General features: G+C 37.7%; 1 protein-coding gene across 1 annotated transcript; it reads right to left on the reverse strand.

Moving 5' to 3' along the window:
* Nucleotides 1–17,388: 17,388 nt before the first annotated feature.
* LOC148032461 (membrane steroid-binding protein 1-like) lies at nucleotides 17,389–19,415 on the reverse strand. Its single transcript, XM_087683132.1, has 2 exons — nucleotides 18,977–19,415; nucleotides 17,389–17,957 (listed from the first exon to the last, which is right to left on the reverse strand). The coding sequence occupies exons 1-2, from the start codon at nucleotides 19,258–19,260 to the stop codon at nucleotides 17,585–17,587; spliced, it is 657 nt and encodes a 218-aa protein (XP_087539258.1). The 5' UTR covers nucleotides 19,261–19,415; the 3' UTR covers nucleotides 17,389–17,584.
* Between the last annotated feature and the right edge of the window lie 6,129 nt (nucleotides 19,416–25,544).

Consider the following 25,544-nt stretch of genomic DNA (forward strand, 5'->3'; position numbering starts at 1 on the left):
GAACAGATTGACGTCTATCTCTAGTAGACCGTTATCAAGTGTTTTTTTGAAAATTGAAAACCCCTAGTAAAAGTGTAGATAGGTTGGATTTTTGCTAGCTTAGTTGTTAGCATGATTGTTTGTGTTGTTGTTTCATAGTTGGAATTTTTTGTGCTTATCTAGGTTAGGATTTGTTTTTGTTATTTTGCTTGTTTTTTTTAAATATGAAAACACGATAGCATTGGTCGAGTTTGGCATTTTTTTTGGACAGGTTGGAGCTAGACTTTGCTAGTGACTGCTAAATCTTGTGGAACATGTATGTTTTCTTGTCGAGAATCTTGCACATCACAGGGATTATGGATTCACAAGCACTTCAAGTTGCACTTGTCAGATACACTACACTTGGGGGTCGTCTCCAATTCTTATCTAATACTTCCATGCCATGGGTTGGATTTATGCACAATTTGCAACATCATTGAGTACTAGCACAGATGAGGTGGCCTGTTGTAGCTATATGCAATAAATTTTAGTTTCACACACACTTGAGAGAGCACTTTCAATGAGCATGCATTGTTTCTTGCATGCACGAGAATTGGGATATTCATCACCAAGTTAGGAACTTATGGTTGAGTGGGAAAGGTGGTTGGGTGATTTGAGGGTTGTGAAGGACGCTGCTAGTTGTGAGATGGGTTGCTTTTATTTGGTCGACATCTTGAGGACCATTAGTTTTTTGAGCGATAGTGAGATTTGCATGGATCCGTCATTGCATATTTTCTCAAATCTTAAATGATTGAGCACGGCGTTTATATTTCAATAGCATATTCTTGCTAGGACACATTGCATGAAAAACAAGTTCATACAAAGAGAATATCCGATTTGAAGACTCCAAGGATGTGTACACCATATTGGAGTTTATGAAGAATGCGAGGGATGAATGATGAGGGAAATTCGAGTTTGGTTTGAATACATAAGAGACTTAATCAAGTACCTTGTAAATGGATTGAATATTATTGTTTGTGCAAGTGGAGAAGGTGTGCTTGTGGAGGTTCTTAATGGTTTGGAAAAGGGCGATAAAGATTTCTAGTTTGGTTCAGAAAATGGAAAGGTAAAGTTAGTGTTGAATCTTGGACATGAGCTTTGCAACGTGGCTAATGCTACACTAGTAGTTATTCGAGGTCACAAGCAAAACTTTGATGTTCCTACTATTTTTCAAGGGCAAAGATGGTTTTCAAAGCATACTCTTACTTACCTAGAAGAAGCAAAAATGGGCAGGTTTGTATGGTCTTGTTTTGCTTAATGAAGAGGCATATGGGTTCTTGAAGTTGGAGGCTTTGCTGAAGAGTGTTGTGCTGAGAAGAATAAAAAATATGATGGAACTTGGTTTAAGGTCTCTCAAAAATACAATTCTAAGAAGAGAGGTCATGGAGGTAGAAGCGGCAAATGTTGCAAGTGTATCCATCTCAGTGTACAAATTGTGATGTTGGTGTTCACTTTCATTGTGGGCCATCTTTTTTGAGAGGGAAGAAGTTATGGTTGTGCATGAAGTTGGTGCAACATTACTACTTGCAACCGGGCAAGGAATGTTTGCAAGCTTTATGGCCAACTTGCCTTAATAATTTAAGGAGTGTATCATGCTGAAGATGAAGAAAGGAAGGTCGACAAGAGAGCTCGCTGTCGAACATGGAACATGGATCGCATCATAGATTTCGTTTAGTTTTTACTCGTGCCTGGTAAAGAAACAACTGTCTCACTCTATATATCTTCATCATGGCGGATCTCGAATCCGCACCGAACATAACAATGAAGATGAAAATGATGAAATGCAGAGATTCGACGGCCTCAAAAGCACACAGAAACGATGACGGAGGGTGGTGAATTTCCGCATTCACAACAATAAAGCTTAAGAAAAGCTATTAAGCTTTTAGAGTTCGGAACAACTAAAAGCTTCTTTACCGATTTAAGCCTTAGGCTTTTCAAAATGTGTAAAATAAAATTCTATATAAGGGAGGAGAGAAGGAAGTGAGGGGAACCTTCTCATGTGATTACAAATTGGTGTTTTTTTTGTGAGAGTGAGAGAGAAATGTCCCATAGTACAAAGTATTTGGTTTTTGTTTCGGACATAAGTATTTGGTTTAAATATTTGTCGATTGCTCTATCTAGAGAGTTTTCTAGAATTTTTTGAGCTACAAGAGGCATTGTGTGTCGTTGGGTTTCTCATGGCTTGTGTGGTGTTTGTGAAACTTTCAATTTTTTTTTGTGTGTGTTATTCATCCAAAGTGGATTACTCTAACCGGCACTCCTTAACGTCTCGTTATCGAGTTGTGAGTGAGGCTTGCTCTCGATCACTGCTCGCGTAACACAGTCTCAAAATAGGTTGTGGGGCATGTACATCTTGTCGAACATCATGATCATGGGCCCTTGGAACATCAGTTACTATAGGCTATCTACATGGTTGTACAATGATAGGAGGCTCCTCCTAAAATATCATCCCACATACCTCAACTACATGCTCAAGTTGCTTATGCATCTTCTTCTTATGAAAAACAACATCATGGCTACAGATAATCTTTCTAGCTTGCGGATCCCATAGTTGATAGCCCATCTCACTTGTATCCCCATGGCCAAGAAAGATGCATTACACTGATTTAGGATTTGGCTTATTGTGTTTGTTCTTGGGAACATGGTAGAAAGCTTTGCATCCAAAGACACGCAAATGAGCATATAACTGAGGTTTTCCAGACCATACCTCCCCTACAACTTGACAACCAATAGCAATGCACAGGGATATGTTTATCAAGTATACGGCAATAGTAGCTACCTCAATCCAAAAATGTTACAACAAGCCTACTTGACTAAGCATACTATGGACTCTCTCTTAAATCATCTTGTTCATGTGCTCTGCAACACCATTCTGGGGTGGGGTGTAAGAGGCGGTCAACTGATGCTTAATACCCCACTCATTTTACAAAATTGCTCAAAATTTCAAAGATACATTCCTCGTATTATCCAAAGTGGTTCTTAACCAGAGCAAATCAACGCTGAAAAATGTAACATATATCCAATTTTTACTTTATGGGAATGCCCACACTTTATGTAAATAATCATCAATGAAAGTCATAAAATACTTCATGTCACCTAGTGAGATTGATAAGACATGGAACCACATGCATTAGAATGAACAAGAGCTAGAGACTCACCCATGCACATAATGCCAGACTTCTTATGAGAGTTGTGTGTATGCTTACCATAAAGACAATGATTACATGAATCAAAACATTTGTAGTTAAGGGACAGAAGATACTACAAATGACAAAGCATTTTCATTTCTTTTAAGGGTATGTGTCTAAGGCAACAATGCCATAAAGATACATGTGGTATGTCAACTACCACCACGGCCAAAACATGGTCAATAGACTTGGATACAAGTAAGGAATAAAGACTACCAACCTTGGCATCTTGAGCAAAGACAAGATTCACATAGTTAATCTTCCATGCAAAATGGTGCGCAGATCGGATGCTGTACGCTCGCGTAATGAATGCCGGAAGGTCCCCAAGAACAAAAGAACTCTACTTTTTGCACAAAACTCAAGGTAAAAAGCATGCACGACATGAACAAGAGACCAATTGGGTGCAATCTTCCCCCATGCCTTGTGTGAGCGCTCCACAAAGCATGTATTTTATGTATTAATCATCTTCAAGCTCAAATAATAGCCCAAATTACAAAATAGCAAGCTTTTAGCTTTTGAGTTTGCTTTAGTACAAAATAGAAATAAAGCTAATGGGCGGTGCCCAAAGAGTCAGGCGTACCCAATACAATGTCCAAGTACAAATAACATAATCGTGCACCCATGCGCATACAAAATAATAAATAAATATCCAACGCCTCAATAAATAGGCGCGACAAAATATAGGCGCCATGCCTAAGGTATGCGCCCATCAAAATATAAATGATAAATCGAATACTCGCTATCCTCCAATGCTTTCCTCCACCACTACTGCTATCTCTACACATCAACTGAAGCATTCACAATCATTAGTAAAATAATACAATTAAACCGACAAAAGTGAATACCTAGCAGTCTTCAGTTACATAAATAAATCAACTGGTTAGAAATCAATCCTAACCTTAATTTATTATGAGTGCGCACTCTAAACTCATAAACGTTTATTAATTTAATATGCATTTTGCGGAATCACCCATGTACACACTAAATTAATGAAACGCCCGAAAAGGATAGACGTCCCCATCAACTTCTCGCACAAAGAATCCACTTTGTGTATGAGCCCCGATCAACAAAGTTTACGGAATCCACCGTGGCATGGAATCCACCATGAAATATGCCTCCTGGCATCATACCCCCGAGGTGGGATAGCAATTGACCTCAATTGCTATTAGCTCAATGTAGAGCTAGCAGAGTGGAGAAAGCATTTAAGTCTCTAGCGTGCATCCATTGGGCTTCCTCTACAGGATGGTTTTTAAATTTGACTAAATATCTAGAATATCTTCGGCCAGTTCTGGTGGTCATAAAGTCAGTATCTATGATAGCTTCAGGTTCAAGTATTTCAGTCTCTTCCTCTAACAAAGGTGGGTTTTCATAAACAGGGTATACAGGTAATTGTCCTCTAAAGGGTCATAATAAACTAAATTGAAATGTGTTGTGAATTTTTCAGTGAGGTGGTAATTCTAACTTGAATGCATTGTCATTAATTTTGTGAATGATCTTAAATGGTCCATAGAATCTAGGTGCTAATTTGACAACTGAGTGTCTATCTACACTTTGTAATCTACGTTTTTCTATTCTCAACCAAACATAGTCATCAACTTTGAAATTTATTGCTTGTCTTTTCTTATTGGCTTGTTTGGTATATGATTGCTGGGCTTTGGCAATCATGTCTTTAACCTCATCAAAAATAGTAGCGTGCATACTAGCAATATCATTAGCACTCTGAATTCTATTTGATAAAGATGCAACAGGTGTAGACAATCTATAACCATAAATCACTTCAAACGGTGCTTTCTTTGTAGATGTGTGTGGTATATTGTTATATGCAAACTGTAATAAATGCAAATGTGTGTCTCATGTTTGTGGTTTAGAAATAGTGTAAGCACGTAAAAGATCTAAAATAGTACTATTAGTGGCTTCTGTTTGTCCATTAGTTTCAGGATGAAATGCAGATGAGAAATCAATTTTTGTTCCTAGGTTAGCAAACAAAGTAATCCAAAAGTTGTTACAAAATCTAGAATCACGATCAGAAATAATAACTTTTGGTAATCCATGGTTAGTGAAAACAATTTTCAAAAACAATTGTGCTGCCTATGATGCTGTTAAAGTTTTCTTACATGGAATGAAATATGCTTGTTTACTAAACCTATCTACTATTGTCCAAATCATATCATGGTTAGCTTTAGTATTAGGTAAACCAGTAATAAAATCCATAGAAATTTGTTCCCATGGTCTTGATGGAATAGATAAAGGCATAAGTAATCCATACTATTTACCATGATGTCTCTTAACTCTTTGACAAATCAAACATTCAGAAACAAAGTTAGATACATCAATGTCCATATGCGGCCAATAAAAATCTTCAGTTAATGTACGTAAAGTAGATATGATACCTCTATAACCTTGATATGGAGGACAATGAATCTCATTCAAAACAAAAGATCTGAATGGAACTGTAACACATAATCTCTTTTCATAAAACATGAATCCATCATTATAAGACAGTGAATCAATAGGAATCTAGTTATTTTGAACTAATTTATTCCAATCAACATGAAAAGTAATGTCCTGATGATAAGTATCTTTCATAGGAGTTAAAGAATCAAATGATATAACAAAAATATTATGAATGGCAGGTCTTCTACTTAATGCATCGGCCACTACATTTTCTTTACCGGGTTGATATTGAATGATAAGATGAAAACTCTGAATAAAGACTACCCATTTGATATGTCGGTCAAATATTTGAGGTTGGCTAAGTAAATGTCTAATACTTTGTTGATCGGTCTTAATCATAAATTCAGAACCCATTAAGTAGTGTTTCCATTGTCTTAAGGCTTGTACTACAGCTAATAATTCTTTGTCGTATGTGGAATATTTAAGTTCGGAGGGTTTCAGTTTACAACTAGAATAGGCTATTGGATGATTGTCCTACATAAGTACGGCTCATATTCCAGATCCGCTAGCATCAGTCACTACTAAAAAGAATGGTCTATTAAAATCAGGCAATTGTAATACAGGAGCATGGGTTAAAGCATGTTTCAATAAGTCAAAGGATTTCTGTTGATTATCGGACCAATGATAAACAATACCTTTCTTTAAAAGTTTGGTCAAAGGCAAAGCAAGTAATGAAAAATTACGCACAAACTTCCTATAGAAACTAGCAAGACCTAGGAATTATCGTAACTCATGCACATTTTTAGGTATAGGCCAATTCAATATTGCTTCTATTTTCTTAGGGTCAACCTTAATACCATCTGATGATACGATATGACCTAAATATTCAATTTATGTTTTAAAGAACTCACTCTTTTCCGGATTGGCATACAGTTGATTATCTTTTAATAACTTGAAAACCAAGGACAAATGTTCATAATGTTCTTTCTCATTTTGACTAAACACCAAAATATCATCAAAGAAGACAATAACACAATGCTGATATTTCAAAAATATACGATTCGTCATTCTACTAAATGTAGCAGGTGCATTAGTCAATCCGAAAGGCATCACTAAAAATTCATAATGACCAAATTGTGTCCTAAATGTAGTCTTGAATATGTCAGACTTATCTAATCTTACTTGATGATAAGCAGATTTAAGGTCTATTTTACTAAATATGGCAGAACCTTACAGTTTATCCATAAGGTCATCGACTCTAGGAATTGGATACCTATTCTTTACAGTGATCTTATTTAAAGCACGATAGTCAATGCACATACGATAAGTATTATTTTTCTTCTTTACTAATAGAACAGGTGCACCAAATGGAGAACTGCTAGGTCTAATCAATCCTCTATTTAGTAATTCCTCAACTTGATTTTGAATTTATTTTTGCTTTATCTGGTTATGCCTATATGGTGCTTTACAAGGTGGTTGTGTACCAGGAATCAAATCTATTTTATGGTCTTTTGGACGTGAAGGAGGTAAACCAGGTGGTAGATCTTCTGCAAAACAGTCTTTAAAGTGTGTAAGAAATTCTTTATGCCTAGGGTGCATATGATTTTCTTTAACTTGCAGTTTATTCACCCAAATGAGATAAGATTTACTACTTTTGCGTAATGCACGTTTAGCTTGAGTATGCGAAAGCAGTGGAAAAGCATTAGATGCATGCATACCATACAATGTAATATGTTTTCCTTGAAATTGAATATTAATCGAATGTGTGGAATAATCTATATTAGGGTTATGCTGATGACGCCAAGGCATACCTAAAATAATATCACTGGACTATAATAGTACAGCTAGAAAATTCCTTCTTTCAGTGTATTCACCAATTTGAATTTCTAAATCATGCACTTCCTGTGTTCCATTATACCTAGTGCCTAAGAATGCTGCTTTAATGCGATAATGCGTAGGAACAGTTTGTAATTTCAATTCTTTCACTAACTTTGCAGAAATAAAATCATGAGTACTACCGTCATCATGCAAAATAATCTTTTCCTTTCCATGCACTAAACATTTCATTGTCAATAAAGAATGTGGAGTTGGCATACCTGGTAAAGTATCCGAAGGAGTGGTAATGTCGTCTTCATCTTCCGTGAAATCAGGCATTTCTTTATGTTCGTCATCTTCCATTGCTCCAAGGTAGTTGATATGGACAGGTGGCTTCTTCGAATGGCAATTGGCTGCTAGATGTCCAGGTTGGTGGCATTTATAACACACTATAGGTTTGGCTTTGGTTACATTGTTTGCAATGGCAGGAAGTCTAGGAATATTAGGATATGGCTGTGGAATAGGCTTGGGGTTTTGATTGGTATTCGATGGTAAAGCAGGTGGTTTTGCCCAAGTCTTACGGAAAGATGATGAAGGAAAACGACCTTGATTAAATCTTCTAAAATTTGAATTGAATTGCTTAGATCCATAGTTGCCATTGGCTTGGAATTGCTGTGGACGCTTGTCTCTTCCTCGAAGCTTGTCTTCAGTGTCATGAGCTAATGAAATTGCGTCTTCAAGAGTTGCAGGCTTGAACATATTAACTTCAGCGTAGTAATGCCCAAGTAATCCAGACATATACTTGCGCTTGTGTGTCGCTTCAGGTACGTCTTCAAGCATGCATAACTGGAGTAATGCATTCCAAAAGCGTTCGGTGTACTAAGGAATAGGCTCACGATCCCGTTGCTGAAGAAGGTCCCATTGCTTTATGGCTTTTTCATGGAATTGTGGAGGAAGGAAATTCTGCATAAACTTCTTCTTGAAATTCTCCCAGGTAATGGGACAATCTATACTCTTACGAACCACGGTCCACCAAAGAGATGCTCTATCCACTAAATGATTAGTGACACACTTGATTTTATCTTTTTCTGTGTATGTTTCCTCATGAAAGTAGTTATCAAACTGACTGATGAATGCAAGAACAGTTTTTCTCTCTCGAGTGCCATTGAAAGTACGGAATTTGAAATTTCTTTTACTTATCTCCTTACGGATGGATTGAGCTTCGAGAGTCGCGTCGATGGTACGTCGAATAAGGTCTTCAGATTGAGGTTCCTCTTTGTCGGTAGTCGATCTTTGTAAATTAGCCAATTGAACTTGCAATGCTTGCCTAGCTCGTTGTTCTTCATCCAATTGCATCATAATTAAGTCCAGCTTTTGCTCCATCGTAGGTTCAGGAAGATCGCCTTCAGCCATTAAATCATCCATATGTGGTTCCGTCATCCTGCAAAACTTCAAAAAACCTAACACTCTCAAAATCAAATTAGCGGGATGAGCGTAGCTCAAGATCGGGTGTACAAGGCTTATATATTTTTGTGTGTGGCTTTCACAATCTTCGTCTTTGACTATTGCGGGATTTGTAATCTTTGAAAAATATGTGTTTTAATCTTCTGCGCGTGCTGAAAATGGTTCAGCAAACCTGCGTATGTAAACAGTACCTTCCAATGAACAACTTTGTAGTTTGGAGTTTCTGCGCAGGAACAGTCCTTCTATGAGTTTTGAGCAGAAGTCAGTTTTGACTTCAGGTGACTTGTCTGACTTGCAGAGTTGCAGACTTATGTGACTTGCAGAGTACCAGGACTTGCAGAACTTGAGTGATTTAGCAGACTTGCAGAAGAAGTAACTTTGTAGACTTGCAGAATTGATGAGACTTGTGTGATTGGAAGCTTAGGAGACTTAGCTTAGTAGTTTAACTGATCAAAACGGTGAATTTTAGGGGGGGGGGGGGGGGGGGGCGTTTTTTCAGCCGCCAAAATTCCGCGGACATATTCTGAGGCGCCGAATTGAAATTTTTTGAAGCTTAAAGCTTCTTTAAGCTTTGTAAGCTTTAGTTTTTAAGCTTTTAAGTCTATGGAAATTGAGACTTATCTCTGTAACTCCACGACTTGTATGAGAGGATGTAGGAGTGGTCCTCCGCTACTGCAAGCCGGTCCTTCGCGATCTGAAGATGGAAACAGAGGTTCTTGATTGCCAGGAATCCACCCGTATCGACCGTTCGCGACGAGATTGACCGTAGAGCTCGATTGTTCCAGGAGCTCCGCCTTCGCACAAGATGGGTAGCAATTAGAAGCTCTTGATCTCAGCTTCGCTCTGATACCACTGATGCACAGATCGGATGCTGTACGCTCGCGTAGTGAATGCCGGAAGGTCCCCAAGAACAAAAGAACTCTACTTTTTGCACAAAACTCAAGGTAAAAAGCATGCACGACATGAACAAGAGACCAATTGGGTGCAATCTCCCCCCATGCCTTGTGTGAGCGCTCCACAAAGCATGTATTTTATGTATTAATCATCTTCAGGCTCAAATAATAGCCCAAATTACAAAATAGCAAGCTTTTAGCTTTTGAGTTTGCTTTAGTACAAAATAGAAATAAAGCTAATGGGCGGTGCCCAAAGAGTCAGGCGTACCCAATACAATGTCCAAGTACAAATAACATAATCGTGCACCCATGCGCATACAAAATAATAAATAAATATCCAACGCCTCAATAAATAGGCGCGACAAAATATAGGCGCCATGCCTAAGGTATGCGCCCATCAAAATATAAATGATAAATCGAATACTCGCTATCCTCCAATGCTTTCCTCCGCCACTACTGCTATCTCTACACATCAACTGAAGCATTCACAATCGTTAGTAAAATAATACAATTAAACCGACAAAAGTGAATACCTAGCAGTCTTCAACTACATAAATAAATCAACTGGTTAGAAATCAATCCTAACCTTAATTTATTACGAGTGCGCACTCTAAACTCATAAACGTTTATTAATTTAATATGCATTTTGCGAAATCACCCGCTATGGAATCACCCATGTACACACTAAATTAATGAAACGCCCGAAAAGGATAGGTGTCCCCATCAATTTCTCGCACAAAGAATCCACTTTGTGTATGAGCCCTGGTCAACAAAGTTTACGGAATCCACCGTAAAACCTCACGGAATCCACCGTGGCACGGAATCCACCGTGAAATATGCCTCCTGGCATCACAAAATCACCAAAAGATGCATGATTCCTACATCATCCAATTGTCCATTAGAGAATAAGCTTTTAGTCAAAGATGAAACATGGTATACATCATTGCAAAACAAAAGTCCTACCTAAAGTAAACTACAACCTAACATCACCAATGCCAACAATATCCAATGTCAAGTCATTTTCTAGTCTCACAGAATCTATCATGCTACAATAGGAATGAAACCAATCCCTATGCAGGATAACATGGAAAGAAGCCCTTAAACCAAGTAGCCAACAATGAGAAAAAGTAGACAAGGAATTAGCCAATTGACTAGTATCAAGAGAAGAAGCTACCAAGATGTAATCATCATTTGAGTTAGATTGGATTATATTTATTTCTTCAATTTTTACTTTGAACTTACTATAAGAACAATATTGTGATTATCAGACTTTTCCTACACTTTGTCCTTGCCTTTCTCCTTGTGCTTAGCATTGTGCATCTTATGGCACTGTGGCCTAATATGACTATGCTTCCCACAGTAATGACATGCAATAGAGGCCTTACAACCACACAATTTATTGTGAGACTATCCGTGAGATTGAGATCTCTATTATTCTCTACCATGATAGTCATTACTGCTCTCACCATTATGTCTACCCCTAATAGTCATTCATGAGAAGTACATGCTACATCCGCATTCTTTTTGTTTATCTCCTATGTGAGTAAGGCACCCTCAACATCCTAGAGTTTCAAACCATTCTTAGGCCATGAGATGAGATCTCTGTGAGTCTCTACCATAGTGGTTATTAGTGCTCTACTATTATGTTTGCTCCTAATATGCAATGCATGAGAAATATGGGTCGCATCCACATTCTTTTTATTTATCTCCTTTGTAAATAAGGCATCTTCAACATCCTGGAGTTTCAAGCCATCCCTACGTATATTAGCACACATGGTGGTACAAAAGGTGTCCCATGACTCAAAAAGTGTCACAAGTAAAAACAAGGAGGAAGATTATCATTGAACTGAATGCCTTTCAAAGTCAACAAGTTGAAAATAGAATGAAATTCATTCAAATGTACAGGCACACTAGTCCATTCCTTCATGCAAAGGTTCATGAGTTGTTTCAACTAGTATATTGAAGGAGAACTTTTCTTGTCATAAAGATTGCATATCTTTTTCCATAACTGCCAAGCATTATCCTCAAGTGTCACAACATTGAAATAAACCGGTTTAGACAATGGCAATATAAGAGTGGATTTACATAGCTAATCCAACTCATCCCAAATATCCTAATCAATGCCTTCGGGCTTTACACTCTTAGTTTTCAAAATCTGTTTCTTTTAAACGAGTACTTGCCATATCTGCATCTTCTAATATGTAAAATTAGTGCCATCAAGCTTTTCAATATTGAAAATAATACTATCATTTGAAGAACCAATCATAACAACAGTATACCAATGCAAAATCCAAGAGAATGAGTTGCTATAAATGACCGCAAATTGCTTCCCCTCCCAAAAAAAAAAGCCAAAACAAGGGCAAAACAAGAGGGAATATCGAAGTATAGAGTTATCCACCAATTGTAAATAATATATTGCCAAAGTACAATGTCTGCTCTCCAAAAGAATGCTGAAAATTGTAATTATAACAATATTAAAATAAAGATAGTAGTATATATTAATCCAACTGTGAGCAAATAGCCAAGAAAGAAAAGTCTCATTGCTAGTGATGTTCGAGTAGCAACTAGGATACAAAGAATGCAAGTAGGAGTAACTAAGCATAGAACATCGGTATTGAAGACTATTATGAACTCAAAATGTCAATAGACCATACATCCCATAAGCATATACATCATTGACAAACTACTAACAATGTAAGTGCCAGTGTCCAAAGTGTAATGAATCAAATTAGCCCACAAATAGGAGTAACTGCATCCAATAATATACAGGAGAGCATCTATATGAACCAAGAGTCCCACCATCTCAGAGAACAAAGCTTTGCCAAAAGTAAGTAGAAATTTCTTTTACTAGAAGCAAATCTAGAATGCAAAGTGAGAAAGCAAAGCTCAAGACATCAAAGCATTCGGGAAGCCCAAGCACATCACAAATGCATCTGAGAGCATAAGTGTCCAATGAAGCTTCAATACTTATAAGTGAGTAAGTATGGACGTGCAAAGCACTTGACCAAATCCCAAGTATATCAAATGTAGCTCAAATTCAAGTGCCAAAGCATTTCATAACCATTAACAGTCTTATACATCAATGTAGACATCATTGTACATATATAGTGTATCCGAAATACCATGTAGACACAATATGCATTCAAAGCATGAAGTTCACTATTATATGCTTGTTGTACAAACTATTATGACAACAATAAACCTTTGCAAAACTAAGCTAGTGAAGCTCTAAACAATCCAAGTAGCATTCCAAAGCATAATCATACCATTTAGACACCAAAATAGCATCCCTGAAGCATCAAATATGCATTTGTGAAATGTATTGTTTGTTGTCCAAACTAGAACCATTCTGTTTTGGGTAAAATAGAGAACTGAAAACTACATAGAATCAACTTTGTGAGTGCTTAGATCTATATCTCTTGTCTCACTCTTCATTTCCTCAACCCAAAGTCAGGGCTTCACCTCGAGGTTTCATGGCAACCATTTTTTCCACCTCCCAAGGTATGCATTGAATCTTCCCTTCTCCTAGCTTGTTCTAGCTTGCTCTTGGCTTATCGAGGAGCTTCCTAGGGCTTATCTAAGCCTCATTGAGTGCTTATTGAGTTGAGTAACAGCCATTGTGTCCATTTTGAGTGGATATAGAGCATGTTGCAAAAGTCATGGATAGCTATGGTAGCTTGACAACACTTCCGTATTTTGACTATAACTTTTGCATACAATATCAAATTTAGGCATCCTAGTTTTTGTCTCTTAACAAAAAGCTTAAATGTGATAGGAGAAGAAATGTGATCATATATCCAAGATATGGAGTTTTGGATGTGGTTAGATATACATATGATATAAATTTTTATCAGACTCGAATTTATATCCAAACTTATCATATATCCTATTTAAACGTTCAAATTTCAGGCACATATGCAAATTTATGGCCTACCTGAAACGATGGAGAAAAGCACAAATATTCTTTGCCTAATCCCTCGTTTTATAAGGTCCCCTCCACCCTCACTGTGATAACTTGTTGCGCCTATGGGATTACATGAGCCTTCTTCCACTTTCTTCCTTTCTTCTTGTCTAGAAAGGGTTTGTGGTTGGGCGACCCATGGCCAATACGAGTGCATTTGGAGGGGAGGCTTAGAGTGGACACATGTCCTTCTCCCCCAGAATGTCTGTTAGTAATAGTAAAGGATAAAGGATTATAGGATATTCTCATTTAAAGTTTGTCATATCTCTATCGCTTTTGATTCTTGCACATGTCGGTCTATCTCCTTTAAGTCCCTCTACAATGGACTTGTGGGGTTCCCCCTCATTAACCTTAAGAGGGGACCTTGAGTAGTCAAACAAAACCCCTAGGTTGCACACCTATCCCCATCTAATCCTTGGGGAAAACCTTTCTAAGCTTAATCTTGGCAAAGCCATGAGGCCGTATGTGGAGACCAATAAGTAAATCTTTGCTTTTGAATCACTTCAACCACATAGCATAAAGAGCCCTAAAGTTATAAGAGGATGAAACACATTGAGAGCATATGAGTCTTACCCCTAGGTCTATAACCATTTGAGATAACCCAAAAATCCCTAACTTGCCCTTGACCAATGGTAATGACCAGTCTTTCAAAGGGAGTGAACATCATGCACATGCCACTTATATGTTGAAAGGAGACCATTACCCGTGTGTTGAGATACCTTAATGTATTATTTGTCTTGAATAGCATCAACTTGAAGGCTTTCAGCTTAATATTGTGCATAGGGGTGATACCTTATGTGGAGGACCCAACCAAACCACTTGCATGTCAAAACAAGCATATCATGCTTGGCTAAAAGTTGCATATCAACTTGAAGGCTTTCAATTTAGTATTGTGCATAGTAGCAAAATTTTGTGAGGAGAACCCAACCACATGAGTCAAAACGTGCATATCATGCCTTGGCTAAAAGGTGCACTACACACAATATTAATATATTTATGTGTCAATTCTATATAGCAAATAGACTCTATTGAAGAAAAGATAACTTAAAAGAATGTGTTTGGACGTAATGGGCATGTGTTCAAACATGAGAAAAAATTCTTTGGGATCTAAGACATCACCCAACAATTTTTTAACTAAATAAGTTTTATAGTATTCCCTTTTAATAAGAAAAAATAAACATCATGAAGTATGCACGATCATATCTATATAAACACATCTCAAAAGAAATAAATAAACTCATTAAAAATGTTGAATTGAATTAGAGTTAGATCAACTCTTGCTTATGAAGGTTACTTTTAATCCCATGGTATAACTATGCTAAGTTATCAATACTCCATGTTTCTTTGTTGATGATGTATCTATATGAGTATGCTAATTAACAACTAATTTAAGACCCCAATATTAAACCAAAGAAGCATTAAAAAGACAATTAAATAAATTAATTAACAAAACTCAACGAGCAAATATGAACAAGATAATTAAGAAATCAACTGGTCTACTCTCATTTTGAGAAGCATGCCTCCAACTTTTGACAATATCAAATTCCTCAAGGAAAAAGATCGTCTTTTCAAGCTCAAAATTTTTTATCAGCTCTCTTGGAAGAAAACCACAACATGATGACACCAAGGAGAAGAATGAATGTACACCTCTAAGTACAAAAAAGAGGAAGATGTATGCATTGTAATGAATCTAGTAATTCTTCTTAATCCCATCAACCATCTAAATGGAAATGAATATTATACCAAAGATGTTGCTTTTGAGGAAAGTTATGTATTTTGAGGTCAAACCTTTGGGTGGAAAAAGTCATTTGTTTTTTGTGAAATGTTATGTATTTTGAGGCCAAACCTTTGTGTGGAAAAAGTTATTTGCCTCGTAGCATTTGTACAAAGCCCATTTTGTGAAAAGGGTTGTGTGAGGCATTTGCTATAAGCCTCTTTTGCCCCATGTATTTTGAGATGAATATCTACTCAATTTGTAATTTCCAAGATAATTTTGAATAGCCATGGGAGGGATTGTGAGGAGTTTCCTTTGTACTATGGAAAGTACAAGTGTCTCCTTAATTTGCAAAGAGTTCTAAGCTAACCAATGTCACCTATATTGTACAAGTGTCATCTTAACTTGCAAAGAATTCCAAACCAACATAGGTGCAATCATCTTACCTATGATCCTTTCATACAAGTGTCATTTTAATTTGCAAAGAACTCCAATCTAACATAGGTGCATTCTTCTTACCTATGATGTGTACACTATGGTGGATGTATCTTTTACATCAAACTAAGAAAGACGCTATGATGCATGAATAAACTCATCTCTTGTAAATTCTCTTCCAAGATACATATTGTCAAGTGACATCCCTCTTGGTCATCAATATTGACACAAGTCTAGATTACTTTTACCACTATTGTGGATGCATCTTTTACATCAGACTACTGAAGACACTATGATGCATGAATGAACTCATTTCTTGTGAATTCTCTTCCGAGGTGCATACTGTGAGTTGACATCCCTCTTGCTCTTCAATATCAACAAGTCTAGATTACTTTTACCACAATTTTAGTTTATTTATTTTAGCACCAACACAAAGTCTTGCCTACTTCCATTGCCTTCTTTATTTTATTTTTGATGCAAAGAATGAAAACATTTCCATCCATAGTGACTTGTGTATTTTGCAAAAAATGTATAAATCAACTGTCCACACAGTAAACAGACTACCTTGTAATTCAATGGCAAACAGGGAATTTTGCCCTCGACTTCTAAGAAAGGGAGATCTGCTCAAGTCTTCATATTTCGTCTAAATATCCAAAGAAAACACTTTGAAAGCAGGTTCAGGGCAACTCCTGTGGCATATTCTGGCTAAAGCTGAAACTCTACAGTGGCTCCCATGAAAGCAAATCCACGCAGTGAAAACAGGTGTAAGGATGAATTTGGAGGTCATGCCATTTACAAGGCGGGTGCCATATTTGTTAGCCTCTTTAAACTAGATTTGGTTTCAGTAGAGTCAAGAACTTGAAAAGTTATCATCCCTTCTCTGCATTTCATTCCTCCAGTTGCTTACTTGAAGAATCCAGTAACATAACACAGAGAGAGAAGTTTTTTTAAAAAAACATTCATGCAAATAGAAGGCAGGCACGCTAAAGAAATACAGTTTTCATCAGAGCCAGCCAAGTTGAAACTCGGCTACCACCTGACAAACACTTCATTGAATCCATGAAAAAGGAACATTAGAAAGATTGAACCAAGCACAGAATAACATAGTTTTGTTGTCACAAACACAAATGTACAAATTTGTGGTTTCCTCATCTGCATAAAAAGCTTCCACAATGCCAATCAAGCATCCCATAAACACAGCTAAGGCTGGCAAATGCTTCTTGCAACCGCAGCTGAAGCAGTCAAAAAAAACAAAAGCAACACCATTGTTTGACCAGACTCCTTAGCAAGTTCCTTCTATTTCAAGTGCCAACAAGTAAAAATAAAGTAATAAGACTTCTGCTTGAATATTTCCAGCCAAACTTATCATGCCAATCTTCACCGGAAAACATGCTTTCTTGCATGAAACTTTTAGACTTAGCAAAGAATGGTAAAAATGCATCAAGTAAACTATTGATCTGGTTTCCAAATGATGCAAAACGCAAAGGAGAGTTAAGGGTCACAGACTGTGCAGCAATAATATGTTAATAGATACTTTATGTCTCGAGTGTCTTACAGTAGATACACACTCAAGTGGAAAATTGAGACTGAACATTCTCAACTGTTCCCACATTGAGGTTACAAAATTCTAGTGTTCTATGCTGTATGAGAACAAGTACTATTTTTTTCCCATTGGTAGCGAAGAATCTGTCCTTCTGGAGTTCTACTCTTCCTTGGTGCTTTCCTCATTGGGCTTGGTCTCATCTCCATTTGCATCCACCTTTTGCTCCTCTTCATTCACAACCTTAACATCATCATTAGCTGCAGCATCTACCACTGGCACTTCCCTTGTACCAGCCTCCACACCTTCTGATGCATCAGCCACTGGGACATCCTTGGTCTTCACAATCTGTCCAACCTTCAAATATTTGCTCTCAAACTTCCATTCCCAATCCCGAAGTGCATCCATTTCATATGCACTAAGCCCCTCAAGGTTTCCAGTTAGATCCTGCTCTTCAAAGGACATCTTAGCAAGGGCCCTGCTTGCATCCTTACCAGCAAAGAGGGCATATGGTCCACCTGGGCCATAGAATACCCTGCCCAAACACAGACGAGAGCTTGTTTGTGCAGAAAAATATGCCAACAAAATAAACGATCATCCAACTCAATAAAGTCACATACACTCTTCCTAGAAGATTCAAGCAAGGGCTACAATGTGACTACAGACTAAATAATCTCCTTTATTGCAACAACTAACAAGCTCTATTCCCTGGGCTGTCCAAACAATGTTTCAAGTTTCTGTGACTCATTACTGTTCTCTCAAATACTAACACAATATAGTTACTTGTCCTACACAGGAAATAGCTCATTTCGTGCCTACATGTGTATAGTTGCATACATACCAGCCAAGAATCCAGAATCATCCTGCGACAGATCAATGACTATGCATCAAATGCACGGTGAGGGGCAATTCATAAGAATGGCACAAAAAAGCAAGGCTGTAAAATTAAAAATGATATCTCTGAAGCAGCAATCTGCACACACAAACCACCGATAAAAGAACAGAATGAAGGGACATTACAACCGAGAGCCACCTGGATGGACATGGCACAGGAAATCAGAAACATGGCGTAGAGAGCAAATACACTACTCCAGCAGCAAAAGATATAGTGCAACTCATCTAATTTGTGGTCCTGGATCAGGGTATAGGGTTTTTGAAGCGGGTTACCATCTTGTGGCACAGTGAAAGGTACGAGGGTCGCCATGAGCCTAAAATGTTAGGTAGTTTCTGATCGATCAAAAGCAATCCATTGAGCAACAGCTCCACCAGCCTTCATCCCAAACTTCCTACCATCGTTCCATGTATACGGTTCAGATAAAACCCTAGTTTAACATCAGGCTCCCGCACTTCAAGCTACAGCACGATCAGAGCCAGCCGAAGATCACAGGCAATATTTCTATTATGATCTTCAGACAAAAAAGTATAATGGTTTCATCCCGAAAGGATTCTTACATTTCGTCTGTAATCCACTATGACCGGAGGAACCCAGACCTGCCACAGCGTCTTCTCACTGATGAAACGCAAACACAAAAGCTGAAAACAGAGCAGGCTTACCTGGACAGAGAGACGTCATAGATCTTGCCCTTGATGGCCATGAGGAGGGGCTTCTTGGGGTCGGAACCGTCGTAGGCGCGGAGCTCTTCCTCGCTGACATCGCCGAGCTGCACAGGAGGGGGCAGGGGCTCCCTGGGCACATAGGGGGAGTGCTTGGGGGCCGCGAAAAAGCCCGAGACGAGGTAGTAGAGGGCGAGGAGCAGGGCGGCGATGGTGAAGAAGGAGACCGGGGACAGGCCTGTGTAGGCGGGTATGGCGGCCAGGAGGTCAGCGAAAAGAGCCATGGCGGCAGCTATGGCTGAGACTATGCGAGGAGACTTTCTGGAGCCTGTGTTATATGGGCAGGGGGAAAGAGGAGGAAAGATTCATAAATTGCAAAACCTTTGTAGTAAGGACTCTCTGGAGCCTGTGTTATATGGGCAAAGAGGAGGAAAGATTCATAAAATACAAAACCTTTGTTATGAGAGAAGAAGTCGGCCTATAAAAATTTTCGTTACCGCTAGCCTACATCCTCTTCTCCCCTTAAGAATCTTTTCTCTCCATGCTCTTTTGTCTTTACTTTTTCTATTTTTTGGAATGCAAAAAAGAAGTCTTGTTTTTTATGTATTGCACCTAGTTCTAGGTTATGTAAATGTTATCTCAAATATAACATCTCACGAGTCACGTTTTCCTACTTCCAAATGTGTCTTTCTTTGCCCTTATCAATCACCAAGGGATGACTAGGCACTTTGCGCCTAGGCTGCACAAAGTGCGATACCAGACTGCTAATTTGCACCTGTGCAAGAATTTGAAAACTATTAAGGGGGTGAGTGTGTAAATAGATAGATAGATAGATAGATAGATAGATATAGAGAGAGAGAGAGAGAGCCAGGCACATGCACACATTGGAGGGGTGAGCACAAACAAAACACAAAACCATAAAGAAAGAAATTCACATCTCCACACTCTTGATCTTGCTTTAATCATTTCTATGATGAGGAAGTCAATTTGTTTGCTCCATCCACCCTTTGATGGTCACATCTACTTAACATTTGCCTAGTGTGGGCCGATATATCCTCCTTTTGTACATCACCTTTCAATACTCCATAACTCCTCTTCCAACCTACAACCAAAGCATGTGCACCTTTAATGGGTGAAAATCCACAACCATAACCATATCTAGACTAGGGACCTTTTACATGCAAAATATAATGGCCATAGCCTTGTCATATATGTCTATCATTTATTCTTCTTCCATGTAGGGTGGTTAGAACCTCTCTGTAGGAAAGCACATACATACATACATACATGGGCATGCAATGGGGTAAAGCTCTATTGTGTGTGTATGTGGGTGCATGCACACGTGTGCATATGTGATATTCTTATTGAACTAAATTGAAGTGTAGCCTATGGGCATGTGAAGGGGTAAAGCTCCTTAAGCCAACACCAAAGAGACCTACATATCCAACCAAGAAGCATCTTTTGTTTCTTTGTTCATGACATGACAAAGTAGTACTCCATTACTCAACAAGCTCAAGTTAGGCTTCATATGTGTCTTGATGTGTACATGTGCTTGCATTTGCTCATTTCAAGGCAAGAACTCCAAATCAATCCCCCCCCCCCCCCCCACCCCCGCCCTTGGAGCTTTTACATGACTTGGCGGCAGTAGTACCCCATTACTCAAAAAGCTCAAGTTAGGGTTTATAAGTCTTAATTTGTGTATCTACTCACATTTGCTCATTTCAAGGCAAGAACTCCAAACGCACCCACCCCCCACTCGCACCCCCTCAACTTTCATGCCAAAAGTTGCCGCTCAAGACACCTTACATCAAAGGTTCTTTTGTCCATCCAAAAATTCACTAACTTCAATAGACAATTAGTCATGGAGAAGCATGGAGTTCCCACAAAATTGCTACTTGCGAGTTTGCAAGAAATTTATGTGACACTTGCTTATGCAAAATTGGTCACTTATAACATCTATACTACTATATCATTTTCATTGTAGGTTTGAGAAGTCCCAAACCTCTAGAGGGCTTCCTAAACCTAACCTCTTCCCAAACCTTCCCTTTTTATGTAACACTTGCTTAGGTTGGGCACTTATAACATCTATACTACTATATCATTTTCATTGTAGGTTTGAGAAGTCCCAAACTTCTAGAGGGCTTCCTAAACCTAACCTCTTCCCAATCCTTCCTTTTTTAATTAAAACCTCCTCTCTCACACATGTAATCTCACACTCTCTCTTCTCCCTCCCCTCTTTAATTAATGCCCCCCATCGCTCTCATATGTAAGCTCTCTCTCTCTCTCTCTCTCTCTCTCTCTCTCTCTCTCTCTCTCTCTCTCTCTCTCTCTCTCTCTCTCTCTCTCTCTCTCTCTCTCTCTCTCTCTCTCTCTCTCTCTCTCTCTCAATTAAATCAAACTTTTCACAAATGTCTCTTTCCCGCCTTTTTAAATCAAAAGGTTCTCCCTCTCTCTCTCTCTCTCTCTCTCTCTCTCTCTCTCTCTCTCTCTCTCTCTCTCTCTAGATTAAACTTTTTTATTTAAACTTTTTTATTTTGTTCTCTTTTAATTAAATATAATTAACTTTTTTATCTTGTTAATTAAATATTTTTTAATTTAAAAATTTTAACTTTTTTCTATTGTTAATTAAATAGTTTTAAAAGCCTTTTTTAAAGTAAAAATTTTGACAGTTTTTCACATACTTTGAGAGAGAGAGAGAGAGAGAGGAGAAGAAGAAGAAGAAGAAGAAGAAGAAGAAGAGAGAGAATATGAACACACAGAGAGAGAATTATAAAAGGCAAGGAGAGAGGAGGGAGAGAAGAAGAAAGAGAACAAAAAAAGGAGAGAGATAAGCAAAGAGAAAATGAATAAATAAGAGAGAGAGAGAGAGAGAGGGAGAGAGAGAGAGAGAAGAGGAGAGGAAGAGAGAAGGAAAAGGAAGGAGACGGAAAAGCAATGATGAAAGATGAGAGAAGAAAAAGAGGAGAGAGAGAGAGAGACAAGAAGAAAGAGGGGGAGAGAGAGAGACAAGAAGAAAATAAAAAAGAGGGAGGAGAGAGGAGAGAGAAAAAAGAAGAAAGAGAGTGAGGGAGAAAAATTTTGAGAGAAAGAGGAAAGAGAGGGGGTGAGGAGAAAAAAATGAAAAAATTTAGAGAGAGAGAAAGAGAGAAACATCAAAGAGAAGGAAAATGTAGGAGAGAGAAAAGAAAAACAAGGAAGGAAAGGGGAAAGAGGGGAGAGAAAGGCAAATAAAAAATAGAAGAGTGAAATTTAAAAAAAAACATGGAGAGAGGGGAGAGAGAGGAGAAGGGGAAGAAAAGAAAAGAAAAAAGAGGGGGGAGAGAGAGAGAGAGAGAGAGAGAGAGAGAAGAAGAAGAAGAAGAAGAAAAGAAAAAAGAGGGGAGAGAGCAGAGAGCAGAGAGAAAAAAGAGGGAAGAGAGAGGGAGAAAAAAGATGAGACAGAGTGAGGGAAAAGAGAAGAGAGAAAAAAGGGAAGAGAGACAGGGAGAAAAAAGATTGAGAGAAAGAGGAAACAGAGAGAGACAGGGAGAAAAAAAGATTGAGAGAAAGAGGAAAGAGAGAGAGAAAAAAGGGAAGAGAAAAAAGAGAAGAGAGAAAAAAGGGAAGAGAGACAGGGAGAAAAAAGATTGAGAGAAAGAGGAAACAGAGAGAGACAGGGAGAAAAAAAGATTGAGAGAAAGAGGAAAGAGAGAGAGAAAAAAGGGAAGAGAAAAAAGAGAAGAGAGAAAAAAGGGAAGAGAGACAGGGAGAAAAAAGATTGATAGAAAGAGGAAAGAGAGAGGGGGGGATGAGAAGAGAAAAAAATGAAAAAAAATTAGGGAGACACAGAGAGAGAAAGAGAATGAAAAAGTAGGAGAGAGAAAAGAAAAAAGAAAAAAGAGGAGGGAGAGAAAGACAAAGACAAAAGAGGGGATGAGAAAGAGGAAGGAAAAAGAGGGGAGAGAGAAAGGAGGGAAGAGAGAGAGGGAGAAAAAAGATGACAGAGAAATCAAAGAGAGAGATGAGAAGAGAGAGAGCAAGAGAAAAAGACTTGAGAGAGAGAGGGAGAGAGGAAAATATGGGAAGGGAGAGAAAAGACAAAAAATCAAGGAAGAGAGAGAAAAGTGAGAAATTTTGAGCAAAAGAGGGGTGAGAAGAGAGAGAAAAATAAAAGATAGAGAGAAAGAGAGAGAGATTTGACTTGAACTTCAAACTTTGTGAGGTCCATTTAGTACCAATTTTGTGTATAGATCAAATTTTATAAGTTTGATGTATAAAATAGATCTATATATATTTGGTATTTTATATTATAAATTTTATAAATTACTTTTAGTTTTACATTTAATGATATAGAGGGAGAACAAGGAGGTGAGAGAAAACAAACTAAATATTAAGAAATAGAGAGGGAAAGAGGAGAGAGAAATAAAAGAAAGGGATTGTTAAGCGAAGTTCACACGGCAACTTCACTTGCTGCTTCATGGCCTAGTGTTTCGTATGCGCACTTCACGCACACAAAATGCTAGTACAGTTTATGTCTCTATACCATTTTTTAATGCCACATTGTACATGCAACAACATTAAATTAAGGGACGCATATCATCAACCAAGTCTACCATGGGCCTATTGCAAACTTGCATGAATGATACTTGGAAGAAGATATATACATTGTTAGAGACCATGGATGCAAGGATAGGCAACATGTATAAGTGTAAACATTGCAAAGTTTAATTTTGTTATTTTTCTATACCTCTCACACCACTATGCTCTTGAAGAGCCTTCCAATTAGATGACCCAAAAGTTTACACTATATTATCATCAAAGGTGGTCATTGATTCAAAACTCCATTAGGTCCTTCATGAACCTTTCACATAAAGATTGGAATACAAAATGATGACCAACAATAGTCATCTTTCATCACTTCCATGAGTATAGTATAGACTTGTAGCATAGTTGTTATGCTATGATCATGATTGTGCATAATTGCAACTTTTTTTATTTTGAGGGTAAAATTAGGTGTCCTTTCTAAAATTTGAGCCCTCAAAATTGTGTTCATTAATTTTTGACATCAAATATAACCTTTCATTCTTCTAGCCATGTACACACATTATTTATAGACTAACATATGGTCATGTGTTGAAGCATGTGATAAGGCCTTTCTCACAACAATAAGTTCCTGTACTTGTTGCAAAATAGGTGATCAATTTTCAAGGAGGGTTCGAAAAAAAGCCTTGGTTGTCATGTTATATGCTTGTTAGGGTAGCTCAAAAGTCCTTTACTTGGACAAGAAACACAAGCTTTTGAATGAGTCAAGAGCCATATGAACTTAAGTGCTAAAAGTACTATCAAATCTGAGCTTTTTAGTCATAATAAGAAAGTCCACTCTAAATTCTAAGAGTTTGAGTGCAAGGGTGAAACTTTATAATAACAGCTTGTTAAACCTTGGAAATTGTTGTAAATATATCTCCATATGTCTAAAAGAATGAACTTTATCGCGAATCCTATGACAATCGAATCCAAATTTTTTTACCATCATATCTATCATGGTTTCATTATCAATCACCTCAAGCTATGATCGCTTAGGTTTTTATTGAATGCATTAAATTTTTTGAAAAAGAGATAAGGACAATGTGTATACAAGTTAATGCATCATACATTGTTTACAGCAAAGTCACTTGATCAATCATGTGAGCTATGCAACTTTAGCTTGTTTATTGAAACAAGTACTATCAAATGAGAGAAAGGAAGTGAGACAATGACCTCATGTGAAATCAAGGGAGGGACATGTGGAAAGTATGCCTTTTATACATTTTTCTTTGTTTGATGAGTGAGAAGAAATTCTCCAACCATGAGATGTTTGCAAAGTCTTCAACTTTATTTGAAGAAGCTTTAGATCTTCCCAATAGAAAGAATTTTTGGATCATATATTAAAGAAAAGTGTTATATGTATGAACTAATAAGCTTGTAAATGTTGAATGAAAAGTGAGGATAGGGGAGGGAAAACTTTGTGCCAAGATGGGAGGAGAGGGAGAACTTTGGTGCCATGGTAGGAGGATAATCATTATCAAGTTGTGTGAACCACTATGGTGGGGAGGAGCTGAACTTTATGTCAAGGTAGGAGGATAATTATCACCATCTAGGTACCATTATGCACTCCATTTACTTTCTTGTTACATAATTTTTCTTTGTTACAAGGACTTCCTTACTATACAATTGGATGATTTTTCATGAACAATCTCATGAGCTAAGTTCCAAAGTCCATTTGTAAACAATAGTCAATAGAGTAAGGCAATAAGTGGCATTTTCAATCAACAACCCCATTCATCCTCCTCAAATAAGGGGTTAATTTAAATGGCAAAACTAGTTTATGTGCATACAAAAAACACCAACCTTGATGCTAACCAATAACCTAACCATCTATGCAACAAGGTTATGAATGACCTTTAGAAATAGAACATAAAGTGTGTGAGTTAATGTCTATTTTCATCAAGGGATGTATTTCAACTAATCTTCATTTTTGTCAAAGCTACTTGAATTGTTGTTTCATACGGCATACACCACATGCCTCAATTGGCACACGTATTTTGCTATG

The sequence above is a fragment of the Lygodium microphyllum genome, chromosome 8, assembly GCF_053477565.2.
Source record: "Lygodium microphyllum isolate KBCC chromosome 8, Lygodium_microphyllum_v1.1.10, whole genome shotgun sequence".
NCBI lineage: Eukaryota > Viridiplantae > Streptophyta > Polypodiopsida > Schizaeales > Lygodiaceae > Lygodium > Lygodium microphyllum.

What these genes read in the sequence shown, in the direction of transcription:
- LOC148032461 (XM_087683132.1), bottom strand. Translation starts at nt 19,260, where the DNA reads ATGGCTCTTTTCGCTGACCTCCTGGCCGCCATACCCGCCTACACAGGC. An exon ending in TATGACGTCTCTCTGTCCAG is followed by an intron (nt 17,958 to 18,976) that starts GTAAGCCTGCTC and finishes GTGTTTGGGCAG; the next exon opens with GGTATTCTATGGCCCAGGTG.